This window comes from Pyrgilauda ruficollis, unplaced genomic scaffold (assembly GCF_017590135.1).
Source record: "Pyrgilauda ruficollis isolate IOZ18807 unplaced genomic scaffold, ASM1759013v1 scaffold3, whole genome shotgun sequence".
NCBI lineage: Eukaryota > Metazoa > Chordata > Aves > Passeriformes > Passeridae > Pyrgilauda > Pyrgilauda ruficollis.
Window position 1 is genome coordinate 20,889,414 of NW_024524377.1, and position 18,239 is coordinate 20,907,652.

Sequence of the window (18,239 nt, forward strand, 5' to 3'; positions counted from 1 at the left end):
CATGTGACACTAGAAACATCAGTGAAATATGGAAATTCCACAAATGGAAAAATTCATGAAAAGCACAAAGCAAGGAAAACCTGTGGAAATCAAATACCGTTGTCCTCACTGATTCAAGTTTCATCAGTAAAGGCCCAGAGTATTTGACAGATATAAGAGTTTTTTAAAAAGAATAAAAGTGTGAGTGACTCTAGACATTGTAATGTCTCTAGGCACTGTAACTGAGAAGTTTCTCAATTACAGTCTTCAGTTTTAAAACTCATTGAGAGATAAGAATTTTTGCTGCACTCCAACAACAAATATAAAAAAGAACAACTCTGTCACCCAATTCTTTCTCATTGGTTTTAGTAAGTATTAGTTTTGCCACAAATGCCATAATAGAAATGGCATAGCACAGTGCATGCAATGATTAACTGCAGAGAAGAAATGCTTAACAAAAAAAAATTACAGCAGTCCTTCAGCGTTACTTACCAACCTTGTTAAAACAGCAACAAATCGTGCAAATAAATTTGAGAATGGGTGGCAGAATTGGGCCAATAAAATATAAAAATAAAATAAAATAAAATATATAAAAATTGCAGAGTGAAACCCATGTTAGCACAGGAGAATGCTTTATACACAGGAGTGTGGCAAAAACTAATGCACTTTTTTGTGTTCCTGGATATTTATGAGAGAAGAACTATACAGATACTTCTTCCTATTTTAGATATGTTTGTAGAATGAATAAAGTACAAGAAGCAATGGAGTTAAATAATTTCATATTTATTTCACAAATTAACCATACACGTTGACATTCAATATACATTGAAGTCAAATAGACATATTTCTTTTTTTAAGATACTTGTTTTGTAGAAATGAAGACAACATTAAATCTGAAAATAAAATTGTGAGCTTTTCGATTCCTACGAAAACCACAAAATTTTGAAAAGAGACAGTCAAGCTATACCAGTTGTCCCAGACTAAGTTCATTCAAACCTAGGATTACTCCACATTTAATAACTGTAGCTTAGGTGAACCAGGTGCTCCTGGCTAATGTAAGAAACTTAAACCAAGACTTGTAAATTTACATAAACCACAAACACCACTACATGGGTAGAGATAAAGATGCTTGGCCATATATTCCAGATGTGAATATGAACTTGGACCTGTGTGGTTTATGGCTCCAAAACCAAGTTATGGGCCTCTTTCTTCTAAAAATATTCATATATACATGCAAAATAAACACACTTCACAATTGCGCAGGACCTAATCAAAGGGCCTCTGACCTCTCTGACTTTGGAACTAAAAGACCCCTTGCATCACAGCTGACATAGAACATCAGACAATTCGTGCCAACCTCCCTAAGGACCTCTGCTGTCTAATGAACCAGTTAGTGCTACACATCTACACAAGGAATGGATTAAGGACACATCATGGAGTAATTCTTTCCCAGCACAACATTGGGTCAGACAGTCATGCTTCTCTTTCCTACCACCATTACCTGTCAGAAAGCACAATTACCTCTGCCTTTTAATATACAAATCTTAAATGTTTATCAAGGTCATGACTGAGAAGACACTGAAGTGCCATATTTGCATTAGCCTAAACACTTCAGTCATTTTACCTGGGTACTGGGTTATTAGAAATTGCCACTCCTGATTTTAATTTTTATCAGGCAACATGATTGGGCAAGGTGAATCTTTTGAACAAAAATTAGTATCCCATGTGAGTGATGGGATAGTCTCACGAGACAACGGATTTTTTGAGACATGGTGGTCTCACTGTGAGGACACATCAAACTCAGAAATAAGAAATGGTATGAACATAACTAAACATACTATAGTTTTTATGCTTAAAGTCACCACTCTGCTTAAAGCTGTTTGTAAGGCAACTGACAGCAATTTGTAAATAACTGGAAGAATCTCAATAACAAGTAAATAAAGTAAAACTAATTTTTGCTTAGGGATCTTGAACTCAAGATCTCATCTTGACATATAGGTGACTGGAAAGTTGGTATGTGCATTAGAGAGTAATTTAGTTTCTGAGAAACATTAATTAGTAACTTTCCTCCATTTAACAGATTTTTCTTAATGAATTTATTATTGTTTATGTAGGACAGATTTAATTCTGATTTAATTATGTCAGCTACTGCTGATTCCTCCTAAATATTAGCATTACTTTAAATATAAAATTATCTATTCACATTGAGAACATTTATGAAAAAATCTCCTGTGCTGAAAAAATGCCACACATAACAACTGAATATATTCCCCTTATTTCTGGTCATCTCGATACATAGCACACCTAACTGTTCTTAATAATAAAAAAAAAGAGAGAAAGAAAAAAGGAATAGATAGAGATGCAGTTCTAATGTGAAACAAGAATACTGCATAAAAATATCTTATTTTTTTACTACTATGCATTTTTTATGAATGACACTGGAATACAGGGACAACCAAAATTATTTTAATGAATTTACAGTAACGTAATTGATTTGTTATTATTATGCTCCCTTTCTCCTTTCCCTTTAACATCTAAAAATACAGTACAAAATATGCTTTCATGTTTATTACTTGGTAATAGAGAAGAAAATCCTGTCCAGTCTCTACTAGTTCAAATTCTTCACTTTTCTTCCCATTGCTCTGCTTTTCTTTGCAACAGCATAATTTCATTGACTTAAAAAAGGCATTTAATTCCATGAAAGAGGCTCATAGATGTAAGAATTTTGCAGTGATAGAGACCATAAACAGGATTTGAATCATGTTCTGACACAACATTGTGAGAAGGGGGAATACCAATTTAAGGAGTTCTTTAACAGAACTATACCCAAATTAAACAGCAAGCATAAGTCAGTGTTCCATACCTTTAGGTCACCAGAAAAAGACGGTGTCTACATTTTCAGGTGATTTCTAGCCTACATAAAGTAATAGTGATTGCACTGTTACAGACAAACAGGTGTATGTACATTATACAAAAAAATTAGTCCTATGCAAAGGAGTGTCAATTAAAACATCTTTACAAGAATGAGCAAGTAACGTAGAAGGAGTCTGAAATATCCCTCAGTGCAGAAAGTGTGCACACAATCTATGCATGGATTAAATCTCACTTAAATTCCCCAAAGAAGGCAAATGTAAGTGAAATACAAATATGCCCACAGAGTGGTTTTCATCCTTAACGAGATGAAAACAATGCCCCTAAAATGAGTGCTGCATTTTTACCTGCAGTGAACAACACCATAAAAACACTTGGTATTTCAAGACAGACTCTGAAATAAATTATGGAAATTCAGTATAATGTTAACACAGCACAAGTCTCAGCAGTTCCTGCCCTGTTAGTAGCTATACATTTGTACTGCCCACTGTCACTCTGCATCAGGTTTTCAATGGTAAGACTGTGCAAGCCGTCCTGCTCTTCCTGTGCACAGTACCTATCCCCTTCCAACAACACCCCATCCTTGTACCAGCGGACACTGGGACAGGGGGAACCAGTCACAAGACACTGGAAGGACACTGAGGCACCTACAAATGTACTGTAGTCAGAAATGAGCCTCACAAATCTGGGAGGAGCTTCTGTGACCTGGAACTCAAAGCTGCAGCTCTCTGAGTCCTCTGCCCTAAACTCAACCCGTTCCTCTTCGGATGGCTCTGCAAACACATCAAAACTAATGTTGACACGCTTCTCCCCTTCCACTTCCTGCTCTTGTTGAGTCACTGCAAGCAGTTGGATTGCTTTTTCTGAGTCGTCTCTGTGTGGTTCAAACTCAAATTCCAGCTCTATTTCTGACTGGTCACCTGGGCTCACAGTTGTACTCAAGAGCAAGTCACACTTCTGGGGCCTGTGTGGTTCACAGCCTGTGACTGTCTCCCTGCTCACTGCATTTGCTTCCTGCTGAGCCATGACCACAAGGGAGCCTTTGCACGTTGCTTCTCCCAGCCTGTTAATTGCCTGACAGCGATACAAGCCACTATCAGAAGGTCCTACAGTTTTAATCTTCAGACTGTGTAGTCCCTCCTTCTGACTCACAACATACTTCCCTGTGCCGGGTGTCGCACATGTGTCACCTCTGAACCACTGAACTACTGGGACAGGAGTACCTGTTACAACACACTCAAAGACTGCATCCAAGCCTTCTGTCACCTTGATATCTGTAACGGGCACAGCAAAGCGTGGAGGCATTTCAGTTACTTGGAAATCAATTTTCACATCCTCATTATCCCCTGCTGCCAAGCCTGCAGCTTGTTCTAACAAGGCAAGTGGAAGTACATCTAGGGAAACCACCATGCTCTTCTTGTCTGGGCTAAACTCAGGGCTGGTTATGATTTTGACCTGCTTCTCAAACTCTTTCACTTCATTTTCATCCAGCTCAACTTCCAGGAGGATTTCCTGTGGTGAAGGGGACCTTGAAGACGTGCTTTGCTCCATGTCAAAGTGTATAACATGCTGGTGGGTGACAGGGGGTGGCAGTGCCAGTGACCGTCCATCTTCAGGCAAAACTTCCACCTCTGCAATACTTTTAGCTTCCCCAACAATGTTCACTGCATGGCACAGATACTGTCCTTCATCAGCTTTCTGGACATTAGTGATTTCCAGAACATATTTGTCCCCATCCTTTTCTATTTGCACTCTCTCATCCAGCTCCAGCAGAGACTTATTATGATACCACTTCACTCCTGGCTTGGGCACTCCCACCACCTCAGCCATAAACATCAGTGTGCTGCCCTCATACAACCTCCTGCCGCTCAATGCCTTGAGGAATGCTGGTGGCATGTCCCTGCCTGATGGCTCCAGGGCTTCACAGGGGGTCATAAACCCATTTGACTGGGGCTGGTCTGGAGGCTGATGCCTCCTCTCCCTCCTCTCACAGAGGGGGAGCATGGTCAGGGCATCCATATACTCCCCAGTGGGTGTCCGGTAGCGTTCTGGTGGCGTGCTGTCCCCTGATGCAGAGTAGGGTCCCTCAAAAGGTGTGAAATACTGCTCTGAGGGTGTGTTGCATTTTGAACTCTCAAAAGGTGAGGAGTAGTGCTCCAGGGCCATGCTATACACGGAGCCCTCGGACGGTGTGGAGTAGCGCTCAGGCGGTGTGCTGTACCCGGAGCCCTCAGACGGTGTGGAGTAGCGCTCGGGTGTGCTGAGCGGCGTGTGGTAGGATGCTGATGAAGCAGTCTCAAAGATTTCCACGGAGGAGGGAGGTGTGTAGAAGCGGTCTGAATCGGGTGACTCCTCTCTGCTCCCACTCTCCAGCTCTATAGACATTTCCGACTCAGGAGAGAAGGGCCGGGCAAATTCCTGATGGTTGTTGTAATAATCATAAACCGTGCTGAAGGTAACCTCCTCAACTTCCAGTGAAGTTATAGTTTCTTGCTGCTCCTTCTGAACTGTGCCTTTGAGAGCTGGAGTTTCATATATCCCAGTGGATCTTAAATAATTGGCCAGGGACAAATCAGGCTCCAGCTCTGCGATTTGAACAGCCCTGGGCTCTGGACCTGCAGAAGTATCCTCCCACATTTCTTCTCCATCCAGGCTATTCTCAGAGGCTTCCTCAGTGGGAATCCTCTTCTTGTCCCAAGACTCCTTCCTTTGCTCCTTCTGTGCCACAGGATCATCCATTACTAACCCAAGTATGAGTTTCCCCAAAGAGAAGCCCTTGGTTGTGTTTGGCTCCTGCTGGATGTCTCTGAGCATCTCCTCAGAGGAATCTGTGCTTTCCATCTCACAGGTGAAGCTGCTCCTTCCTGACTCAAAGAACTTTTCTGCCCCAGAACCACCATCTTCCTCAGCCTGATGCCCAGCCTGGGGTTTCTTTTCATGTGCAGCTTTTTTCAAGTCCATAATGAAGCTGTCACTTTGTGAGTCCATGGTCTCCAGTCGCTCTCCACTCTCCCACACATGTGTTTCCTGAACTCTTTGGAAACCTGGTGTGGGCTCCACTAAAAATTCATTCATTTTTTCCTGAAGTGAGTCCTCTCCACAGACACTCACCTTTGACTCCTGAACTTCTTCAGCAGGTATCATGACACTGCCAAGGTCCCCATTAGGAGTTTGCAAATCAGCTGTTGTGATTTCTCTTGGCTCTTCCTCTTCCTGGGCATCAACCTCCTCCTGCTGCATCCTGTAGCTCTGACACAGCTCCTCACTCAGAGACATCTCTCCTTCAAGCACATCATGCTGGTGCTCTGGGGAGATGCTCCCAGTGATGACCTCCACACTTTCCAGTGCTGTGGGGGTTTGTGCCCGTTCTGTCTGCACAGTCTCTGCAGCTGGAAAAGGCTCTGCAAACTTCTTCAGATCAAATATTATCTCAGTGTCAGGCTCAGAGGGCAACAGCTGCTCTCTGAAATGCACTTCCTCCAGACAAATTTCAGCTTTCTCAGTAAAAACCTGACCTGAGTTTTCTATGCCAGGAGGAGTGGGGATTAGATTCAAAGAAGGGCTGCATACATCAGACTCCATTTCTTGCAGCATTTGCCTGTCACTTTGTATTTTCCAGTGTGTAGCACCACCATCATCAATCACTTCTTCTTTACAAAGATTATCATCAGCTTTAATGCCCTGTTCAATACCAACTGATCTCTCTTGCTCCTTGTCCTGTTCCTCCTGTTGCTGTCTTGCATAGAATTCATAAAAACCAAACTCCTCCTTTGTGGGGATGCTTGCAATGTGGTCCTGCAGGTGGGGCACACTTGGCTCTTCCACAAGAGGCACATCAGGAGTCGTCACTGCCTCCCTGGCAGGGGCATCACACTCTGTGCAGACATCACTTCCGTCTTGCACCACAGGTGATACAGGAATGAAAAATTGTGAAACCTTACACTCCCCTGCCAAAGCAGACTGCTCAGGGGCATGTGCTTGCTCTTGCACTTCCACAAATGATGAATCCTTACACTCCCCTGCCAGAGCAGACTGCACAGGGGCATGTATTTGTACTGGCACTTCCACAAATGATAAATCCTTACCTTCTTTTGCCAGAGCAGACTGCTCAGGGGCATGTATTTGTTCTGGCACTTCCACAAATGATAAATCCTTCCCCTTCCCTGCCAGAGCAGACTGCTCAGGAGCATGTATTTGCTCTTGCACTTCCATAAATGATAAATCCTTCCCCTTCCCTGCCAGAGCAGACTGCTCAGGAGCATGTATTTGCTCTTGCACTTCCATAAATGATAAATCCTTACACTCCCCTATCACAGCAGACTGCACAGGGGCAGGTATTTGCCCTGGCACTTCCATAAATGATAAATCCTTACAGTCCCCTGCCACAGCAGACTGCTCAGGGGCATGTATTTGCCTTTGCACTTCCATAAATGGTGACTTTAAGATGTCCCAGGACACAGTATCTGTATGTGGTAGCACCTTGCCTCCTTCAGGCTCCAGCTCCTCAGAAAAGTGACCTGAGTCCTTGGCCACCAATTCACATCCTTCCCTGGATATAGCAGAATGCGATTCAGTGGTATCAATTCCAAAGCTGTGTTCCTCAGAGACAGCTTTTCCTATGTTCTGCCTCATCTCAGAAATACTATCTGCATAACTCACCCTTTCTTCTGTATTGCCCATTTCTTGCCTTGCATAAACTTCCGTGATATCCAGCACCATTGGTTCCTCCATCTCACTTTCCCTGATGTGAGGTGTTTCCTCACAATCTTCCCACTGCTCACCAGGAGGTGGAGACAACCTCAGGGACCAGGGTAGGTGGGCTTCCTCCTCCTTGGGGCATGCAATTTGTTCCTCTTCACCCTTACCAAGTACGCTGAGGCCTTGGAGGTGCAGAGCATGGTCCATGGCAGGCAGTTCCTCAGTGCCTTCACCCTTGCTATACAGCTTGGGTGCCCTGGGCTGCACTGTCAGCTCAGAGGCAGTCTGTGCTGTTCCAGCCACGTTTGTGGCCACAAAACAATATCGCCCTGCATCTGTGACAGACACCTCTTGAAGGCGTAAGCGGTATGTGCCATTCTTGCCCTCTTCAAACCTCAGTCTCTCACTGTCAGAGATGCTCTGGCCATTCAAGGACCAGCTCACAACTGGTGGGGGCTGCCCAGACACAGCACACTCCAACACCACTTCCTCTCCTTCACAGCAACGAATATGTGCTGGGGCTTCTGCCATAATTTGGGGTGGTTCATTTCCCATATCAAATGAAAACTTGAATTTATGCTTTATGGTGGAAGCAGCCTGCTCTGGAGAGAGTCGTGGGATCTCTCTCATCTCTGTGTCTTGCTCTGGTGTGGGAGTGGGAGCAGTGATTTTGATTTCCACAGGCAGTGACAGCAAGTCTGAGTCTGGAACTGCACTTGGCAGTCCTTTCACTGCTGCAAAGGCCAGACCAACTTCTTCCTCCTCTTTCTTTATTTTCCCCTCTTCCTTCTTCTCTTCCTCCCTTTTTTCCTCCTTCACCTTCTCCTCCTCTTTCTTTTCCTCCACTTTCATCTCCTCCTTTTCCTTCTCCATGTACTTATAGGCTGGCATTCGCTGCCTCACGTGGAGTCCAGCTGAGGTGCTGACTGTGCCCAGTGGGTTGAAGATCACACAGGTGACAGTGCCACCATGCTGAGGGAGCACAGATGGGAAGGTCAGTGTGGAGCAGCACCCCGTGGTGTGAACAGCAGTGCCCTGGATGCGCCCCACGGGCTTGTCGTTGTTGTACCAAGTGACGGTGGGCTGCGGGCGGCCGTGGAAGAGGCAAGAGAAAGCGCATCTTTGTCCCTCAACAGTTTCCTGGGGCTTGATCTCCTGTACAAAGAGGGGTGGGCAGGGCTCCAGGAGCCCGCCTTGCACCTGCCATCTCTCCCCCAGGTCCTTGGATCTGGAGTATTGCTTCACTACCTGTACTGTGAGAGGCTTTGAACCAACCATTTTGGCAGCCACCTTAAGTGGGCTGAGCTTCCCAGGAGGTGCCTCCTGGGGCGTGGACATGAGGAATTCCTGCTTCTTTTTCAGTGCCGCCCTCTTTGCTTCCCGCAGCTTCTGCAGCTTCCAGCGGATCTCCTCATCCAGCAGCTCCTCAGCATTAACCACCGTAGCCCTGTGCTCCCTACCGTGCGCCAGCCCGGGGCGGCACGGCCCCGCCAGCGGCAGGCTCTGGAAACGGATGGTTCGTACCATGCCCCGGGCCGGTGAGGGCTCCCCGGGCTCAGCCTCCTGGCCCTTGTCAAAGGGGGAGCCGGTGCAGCGGAGCACCACCCGCAGGCGCTCCTCCCGGCGCTGCTGCAGCAGGCAGCCCCAGCCCTGCCGCACCCGCTCCGCGCCCCCGGCCGCAGCCGGGCCCCGCCGCTCCCCTCTGCGGGCCACCAGCAGCGAGGCGGTGGACTCGGCCGAGCCCTCGCTGTTGATGGCAAATACCCTGTAGCTGCCAGCGTCGTGCTCCCGCACGTCCCGCAGCTCCAGGCTGGCGCAGTGCGTGTGCTCCGTGCTCTCGGTGCGAATGACCTTGCGGCAGTCCTGCAGGACGGGCCGGTTGTTGTGGAACCAGGCCATGTGCGGCGCTGGGCATGCCAACAGCTTGCAGCGGAAGAATGCCGGGTCCCCCTCCAAGACAGACCTACACTTCAGTCCCTGTGTGAAGGTGGGTTTACGGTTCTGGGGGCAAGCCAGCACCGCCGCTGTGCCACGTCCCTCGGAGTCCGCGCTGTGCTGTTCTGCAAGAGGAGGAGACTGGGTTACAACATGTCACGCTCTGCCTACCGCCTGGTTGTAAAAAAGTAGCAATATATTGAAATAAAAAAATGGGCATGCAACAGATTTCATCACACACCCAGGAAAAAAAAGTAATTCACTCACCATATTTGTTCGAATAAACGCAACGCCTTGCTCTGTTTTAAAGATTGACACGAAAATCGTTCGTTGTCTGTTCTTTCTTCAGACTGGAAATGTCTTCTTGAACAAGCAAAAAAAGAATTTCAAAATAACATGTTCTTCTGCGTATATGTTTTTGTTGCCTGGAAAAGCTGTGTGTCTTTGGGTGGCAAAGAAGAAAATCTTACCTGACTTGCAGACAGTAGAATAAACGCCCTTTCTGACCCCTCTGTTTGTAGATATGTTCAAACAATTGAAAAAATAGTTTGAAATAGATTTTTTAAAAAGTAAGTAACATGAAATGAGAAGGCGTTTATTCGAACTAATACAGCCACTAACTTCACAGTGTTATGCACGGGGGGAAAAAAGCAAGCAACATGAACCACGTATGCTATCTGCAAGCCAGGGTAAGAGATGTATAATGATGAATTAATGTATGTAAAAAAAAGTGCGAGGAATCAATGGGAATGTGTAGCTTTCACATAACCTAAACAACAAATGCTCTCTAGTATACTTCATCTATCCATCCATCCATCCATCCAGTAGTGTCCATTGAACCAATTAATGTTAGGCTGCTAACTTGTTTAAAAGTAATACAATTAAGATTTGCATAACTTCCTTCTGAAGTAAACGATTCCATGCATTCAAAAGGAAATTGAACATATAAGAGCTCTGTGAACAGCTGCAAAGCATGAAGTAAAAGTTAAAAATATGGCTGCACAATTATAGATTTGAAGTTTTAAACATATTTTAAAACTTAAATAACCTTGTAATGCAGGTAACCCTTTGCATATCAAAACAAACATGCAACATGTTCCAATATGCTTTATAGTGTGTCTTTCCCCATCAGACACTTCATGGAAGCTGATAAAACCTTTTAACAGCATTACTAATTACTGGTAATAATTATTCTCATTAATTATTGTACCTTTCACTTCCATTTCAACCTCTTCCTCTAGCTTCTCATGAACAATTTTTTCAGGAGCTAGAATAAAAAAGACAAAGATTTTTTGAGCTATAGTTGTTAAATGTCCCAATCAACACTTTATATAGTAGAAACGTCCAATCTGTTTTGCAAATAGACATAAATCCACATGTACACACACACACATAAATGCATGCCAAACGATTCAAACACTTGATAAATTTTGAGAATAAAGTAATCAAATATTTTCAAACTTTTTTGCAATGTATATTTTTCTGTAAGATTTGCTTTCTTTTTGCAGGGTGGGGGAAAGTTCCTAAAACAACATGCCTTTATCATGCCATAAATCCCTGAAGAAAACATTCAACAATCCACAGACTAATGAGATAGTCTCATTCTTTATCATCTCCTAGGGAATGAATATAGTGGAATGCAATTATGATGCTATGCATGAGGAATTGATACTTGGAAGGAACATGCAGTTGCCAACCTGTCACTTTCAGATGGGTGCTGCACTCGGCTTGTCCTGCAGGGTTAACTATTCTGCATTTGTATATACCCTCGTGGTCCTGACCAACTTTCAACAATCTTAAACTGCACAGTGGCCCATCATGTTTTATGGAGCACAGTGCAGACTCCTCAACTATCAGCTGATTGCACAGCCAGACTACGCAAGGTGTAGGCACACCTTTCATTATGCAAAAGAGAAACACATCATCTCCTTCTTTTACAGTGGTTTCTGAAGGCAGAGTTTCAAGAAACTCTGGTGCTTTGGCGTCAGTTTCTGTGATCTCTTCACATGGCACAACATCAGGATAGTATACTCTGTTTCTTTGCTTCTCAGTGTCATGTGGTCTTTGGGATGTAGATATAAACAAGCTTGAGGTTTTCTTTGAAGACTCTTGCTTAACTTCAGATGCTTTAAACTGACAATCTTTGGCTGCTTTAAAGCTTTTAGAATCTGATTCAAGAGTAATTTTTGTTACTGCTTTGGCTTGTGCTTCTTTTGCTAGGTAAGAATAAAGTTAGGAAAAGGATTAGGTCAGATGTTTTGCAGGAATAAAAAACATCCTTATACTTATGGGGATATTATGGGGAGAAAACCCAGTAATTAGTATTGATAGAATATGCCGTATATTAGTGCTAAAACAGTGCTATTAAACATGAGTGACGGCACATTTAAGAGCTCTATTCCTGTTAGGGTAATTCTAGGTACCAGTTAAGCCTGTGGGTTTCTCATGGGACCAAGTCTAGATCCATGGTGACTAAAAAAAAAGCACATCTTTGCTTTCAGTTTAGAGCCTTAGAAAATTTTGTGCTTTTGTGCTCTATATTTGTGCTTTTGGCAGCTCTATAGTGAAGAAAGAAGTTTCAGTAATTAAGAGCCAGATCAACAGGGTCAATGCCTTTTTCATTATTCATCTTAGTTTTCTGGTCTTGATTCCTTTGAACTCATTAGAAATACTATCACCTGTGGTGATAATACATTTTTGGGTCTTCACTAGTGGTAACACTACTAACATTTTAATACATGGAGGTCAGGAAGAGGTAGAAGGAGTTTAAGCAAAAAGTAAATACTTCTATATTAGGAGGAGTGAAAGGTGGAAGATGCTTCAGTATTGTAGTAACACAATACTAGCACCCATTAATCCTTTCAAGTACATTAACTTATATTGCTAACTTTGGAATTAGAATCTTGGATTTGTTGGAAACATGCAGGAGCTAGAAATGACCTGGTGTCTAATTCAAAATTGCATCTGGCTTTCTCTTCTTCCTTAAACTCCTGCTTCAGGAATTAACAAAATATAAAAATTCCAACAAGCCTGTTTTTCTTTACATCTCACTGCATGTCATGAAGGATATGAGGAATAAAAAGCCTGAGACATCTGTGACTTTATGGGAAGAGGCACAAAGTTACAGTACCAACTTCCCAGTACTGCACATGTCACTTATAGAATAGAGCTGTAAATGTGGAGGAAAAACCCCAGAGCATTATTACTAGGGCTTTCTCAATTAAATACTGATAATAAAGGTAAAATGAGTGATCTCTGGGCAGTTATAATGAAGCTGCAAAAAGTAAGTGATAATGTTAAAAGTCAGATAACCACCTTTGACTGTTAGTATTGCTGAAGTTGTTGTGCCTCCATAGTCATTATACACAGTACAACTGTACAGTCCTTGATCTGACAGCTGGGCATTTAGAATTGTAAGCAGAAGAACGTTTCCGTTTTGTGATATCTTCAATTTTTCAGACAATTCTATCTTTTTACCTTCGTGGGCCCAAAGAAACTCATAGAATTCATTTTCTAGGGCACATATGAACTGAGCAGTGTCACCACATTTCACAGTTAGGTCTCTGAGTTGCAAGAGAATCTTTGGAGGGACATCTTTCTTTTCCTGAGAGGTTGTCATAGAGATTTTGGTGCTCTGAGATGTTTGAGAAAGGACGGAGGTGTGCACGGCTTTAATTTCTTCAATTGATGTAGCCTTCATGGTCAAACTTTCTGATACACTTTCAAAAACCTGTACACGCAATTCTTGCAATGGTTGTTGCACTGATTTAAATTCTTTTTGATAAGTTTCAATGTTCTTCTTTGTGAGAGGAGAAACATGAAGTTCTGATATAGACTCTGACCGGATAGACTCTTTTACATCATTCCCAGAACTTTGCCTATCTAGGGCTTGCACTGTGTAATCAAGTAACAAAAACAACAACATTAGTATCTAAAGAACTTTACTGGGCCATGCTCTGAACAAAATCAAACAGCATGGAGGATGAAAATGAATGATCTTCATTTGAAAACACAGCATGCCAGACGTACTACTCTGTTGACACAGAAGTTATCCATTCACAGGTATGAATGACAAGTGATGCCTAAGCTAGTCATGCAGCTGATACTTGGTGCTTCTCTCTTCTTTCACCAAAGTGGTCCATTTTAGTATTGGAAACTTATGGCACTTTTAAAGGAGGTATTTTTTTTTCTTTTTTTTTTTTCCCTTTACAGATTAGTGCAAAATACCTCAGTCACTGCTATAAAGATTGCTAAATCACTTGTTTTAAAATCCTTCATTAAAGCATTTCTATTTTTTACCTATATTGAGTTACAAACTTGAACATTTCCAATATTACAGCTTAACGACAAGAAATGAGAGTGTTTGGGTTACTGAGGGTACTATTAAAGTTAGATGTGAAAGAAAAGGTGTGAAACAAAGAAAAAATTAGTAACAGCATAAAAGTGTGGTATGCAACAAATTGAATCCCTTTGAAGTAAAAATGGGGCTTTACCTTCTGCAGTCACTGTAAGTGTAGCTGTACAAGTAGTTTCTCCAGCACTATTTCTTGCCTTGCAAGAGTATTGGCCAGCATGCTCTAAGAAAGCATCTACTATTATCAGTATAGCTGTGCCTGTAGACTCATCAAAGTGGAAAACTAAGTCTTTTTTTGGCAACACGAGTTGTTGATTATGAAACCACTGGATTTTTGGTTTGGGCCTGCCAGAGACTCTAGCTTGAAATCTGACTGATTCCCCGCTGCATACCCTGCAGCTTGAAATAGGCTGGATAAAGGTGGGCCTTTGGCCAACAGATTCCTCCTTAAGTGAAACAGATGAAGAAACATGCCAAGGGGGCTCTGATGTAACTTCTTCAACATTTTTAAATCCTGAAAAGAAGCATGCCAACTTTTAATTTCTTACCCTACACTACAATGAATTTTCTCTCTCAATCAAGTTTTTTTTCTAACTCGCAACTTAACAGCATGAATTACTTTCATTCATCATTTATAAAATCTATTGCAAAAAGAAAACAAATTATTTATGGTTAAATAACATCAAGAACAATATAGAACAGCAAATTCTCCAAACCGTATTTTGGCTCTAAAATTTTGATCAATGTTTAATTAATTCATATGAATGTAAAAAATTTCTTTTCAGTTGTCCAAGTACCTGTTACATACCTCTATTTGAGATGTTTTTCAAAACCTTCAAAGTAATTTATTTCATACAAAAACTACTAGATTGTCTTCACAAGGCAAATCAAAGAATGTGTAAGCAAAAACATTCCATTAGAAAGAAGGTTTTTACCATCTTTGGTGCATGACAGGTTTTAAGACTGGAGTAGATGAAAAGGGGGCACGGAACATGAAAAAAAAATCTTGAAATACTTTTTTCTGTTCATGACATATATTTTGGAGACATAACTGTATGCTGTGGACATTGTAAATGGCGGCAATTAATTGAGTTAAAAGACAACAGGACAGACAACAACTCACATATCAGTATCAGTGTATATTAAGATGATTATTGGAACATGATCTGAACAAGACAACTTCTTTAATGGCACAGTGTACCTTCTAACTTCAAGGTAGCAGTGCTGGTCACTTGGCCTACAGAATTACTCGCCACGAAGGTATAGATCCCTTCATCCTCTGGATAAGCCTCAGCAATCTCCAGCTGGAAAGTGTCTTCAAATTGAGTCATTCTAAAAAACCGTGATGGCTTGATCTCTTTCTCTTTGCTGTACCAAGACACTTTCAGATCTGGTCAGGCAAAAGACAGAAAACAAAAAGGTCTAAGGTATGATATTATACTAGCAAGTAAATGCTATTTTTATATTTATGTCTTTCAAAAGTATTAAACTCAAATGTCTACATTTAAATGTGCCTTGTATTATTCTGGTAAAGTATGATGAGTGGAAAGTGCTTGTTGCTTTAGGTTTGATTTGTGCACTGGAAATATTTGTATGGGAAAACTGATTCTGGTGCTGATATATTATTGAGTAAAAATCATTCTTCCTTGAGTCTGTTAGTGTAAAAATGTAAAAATATTTTGGTATGGCTAAAGTCAGAGAAATTATCTTTTTTTAAAATGTGATTTTGCTACAGTTGCATGATTAAACAGCTATAAAATATCTAGCTTGAGTTAGACAGGTTAAGAAATTAAAACAGATCATTCTTCTGCTAAGCACAGCACCTTCCATCTTTTTGTTGCAAATACTACTTGTCATATTTCTCAAGAAAGATTTATATATTCCTATATAAAATGTATTACTTGTATAGATTCTTGTAGACATAGGAGTGAATTAAAGCAGATTTTAGCTTTTTCTCTTCATCTGTCTCTGTACTACATCATGAATCATGTGTTGTTACTCAAGTAGTGCGCTATTGCTGTTATCAGAGGAGGATTTTCAATTGCCAGTTGCACAATGCCGACCATTAAACAACTGTACTTGCAATCATGTGTTACCTAATCTAATATAAAAGGTTTTTGTAACACAACTGAGAAGTATACAAATGCATTTGGATAGAGTATTCAAAGGAGATTTTCAATAGGAAAAATTTCTTTATTGCAAGGGTTTTCAAGCATTGGAACAGGCTGCCCAGTGAAGTGGTAGAGTCACAGTCCCTGGAGGTATTTAAAAGCCATGTAGATTTGGCAGTTAGGTTTATGTTATGGTTTATTTCTGGACTTGGCAGTTCTGGGTTAACAGTTGGCCCTGATGATCTTTGAGGTCTTTTCCCACCTCAATGATTCTATGATGGCTGATCTAGATGAAAGGATCCTTATATTCTGTGCTGTAAGTGCAGCTTCCACATTCACATAAATACAGTTCTATTAAAAAAAAATTACACTAGCATGCATTGCACAAAGGGTGGGCCAATATTTCTAACAAATATTTTCTGAAGCAGAATCAAATTTCCTGTAAATCCTTGGAGTTTTATTTCAAGGGATGGTAATGCAAATTATATGTATTTGCATGTATATGTGTATAACCAATTTAGATTAATTTTTATAGCACTGTCACATAGGATTGTTTTTAAATTTGGAGTTTTGTTTATCTTGAAATAATTTTAAAGTCTTTGGGTTGTGAACGGGATCTTAATTTGCAGTTTACTATGTGAATATTTTTCTAATAGTCATATTCAAGTCCATTTGCTAAGTGGAGAAAAGTAGCTTTATTTGACTGTGTGTTAAGGACAAAGATATTTCAATTGCAGAATGATATTCTATGTATCTAAATCAAAAAACTTATTCAAGTAAAATCTACACTTAACAATTAGCAAACACTTTTTATGCTAGGATAAAGAAAGTAACCAGAGTTTAGTGTTTGCTGAATGATGCTTAGAAATAATAGGAGAAAGGTTGAGTCACAGTTTCAGTCAGTTTGTGTAATTAAGGACATGGCAATGTGTGTCCAGAAATTCTGTCATGTTCATTTGACGCAGTACTGCTTTTCTCCCATGAAAATCTGTCTTACTCACTGACAGTTTTCCAACATCAGTTAGCATTTAAAATGCTGAGAAGTTTCCAAAGATAAACTATGATAAATTATGATAAAAAGATCTTTTTAGAAACATTTAATATGTCTATGACAGTTTAAAACTTCCATGCTTTGACTGAAACTTAAGTAACACTTGGCTGTGTGTGTGTATCAAATATCTGTACTTCTAGGGGAAGACTGATCTGAGCACATATATTGCTGAATTTTTTTCTGAGTTCAAGATGAAAAATTTTGAGAGATGGGGACATGTATAAGATGTCATCAAACCCACCTGTTCCAGTAACTCTGCACTGAAAACAAGCAGAGTGTCCCTCAGATGTAACAGTATCACGTAGTGGTATTACCACAGCAGGTGGATACACTGGCATTTCTAGCTCGGGAGAGACAACTTCTGGGACTAAAGAAAAAGAGAAAAAAGTGATTTTTAAAGATGAAGAATGAAAATTTAATTTCACAAACGCTGTTAAGATCATGGGAAACTCACTTTCAACTGAAAGTGAAGCTGAAGTTGTAGCTACTCCATAGTCATTTTTTGCTTCACAGGTATACACTGCTTCATCTTCAGGGAAAGTTTCAATCAGCAATAGAGTATATTCTTGTGCATCATGAAGAAATTTGCACTTGAAACCTGGAGAAAGCTGTTGATCATCTTTGTACCAGGAAATTTTGGGCTGGGGTTTGCCTGATACAATAGCACAAAAGCGAGCAGGTTTGCCAGACTCCACAGTAGTTGGCTCTAGCTCCCGAATAATCTGGGGTGGCTCTGGAGCTGAAAATTGGGGGAAAGTGAGGTAGCAAAGAGAGACAGGAGAAAGAAGGAAAGAGAGAGAAATCTCATTATTGATATTATTAGTGATTGAAAACTATTTGCAAAGAATTAAACAAGCAAAACAAACCCTTATTATTCCTAATCTTTTGTGTCTAAGAAAATCTGTCCTCATCCTTGATACAGGGGGAATGATTTAGCAGCAAGTGCCTTAACATAATTAGCTGTGTTGGGGTAAGGGTTTCTGGCAAAACGTGTCCAATAATTGTTATGTTGATCACTCTGTAAAGGCATATCTGTCCATATGAACGAAGTAGTTTTATTTAGACTCAAGAATTTTCTGGCCAAAGTAAATATCATGGGAAAAGAACCACTATGGTATTTTCATCCACTAGCCAGCTACTTCAGTAGGGCAAGAAACATCTATGTACATGAGGAATTTGGTAGTGTTCCAAATGATCTCTTTGAATTTTTTTCTTCTTTGAAGAGTTAGCCAGAGAAGCC

The 18,239-nt window shown here is 41.2% G+C and overlaps 1 protein-coding gene across 4 annotated transcripts in view; it reads right to left on the minus strand.

Moving 5' to 3' along the window:
- TTN (titin) overlaps positions 1 to 18,239 on the minus strand; it is a 236,211-nt gene that overhangs the window by 186,086 nt on the left and 31,886 nt on the right. For all 4 annotated transcript variants that reach the window (XM_041473527.1, XM_041473526.1, XM_041473525.1 and 1 more), the window contains exons 40-43: positions 17,454 to 17,738; positions 17,241 to 17,366; positions 15,039 to 15,227; positions 10,694 to 10,750 (exon numbers count right to left, since the gene is read on the minus strand). In XM_041473527.1, the coding sequence (XP_041329461.1) occupies positions 10,694 to 10,750; positions 15,039 to 15,227; positions 17,241 to 17,366; positions 17,454 to 17,738 (657 nt within the window). The remainder of the gene's footprint in view (positions 1 to 10,693; positions 10,751 to 15,038; positions 15,228 to 17,240; positions 17,367 to 17,453; positions 17,739 to 18,239) is intronic.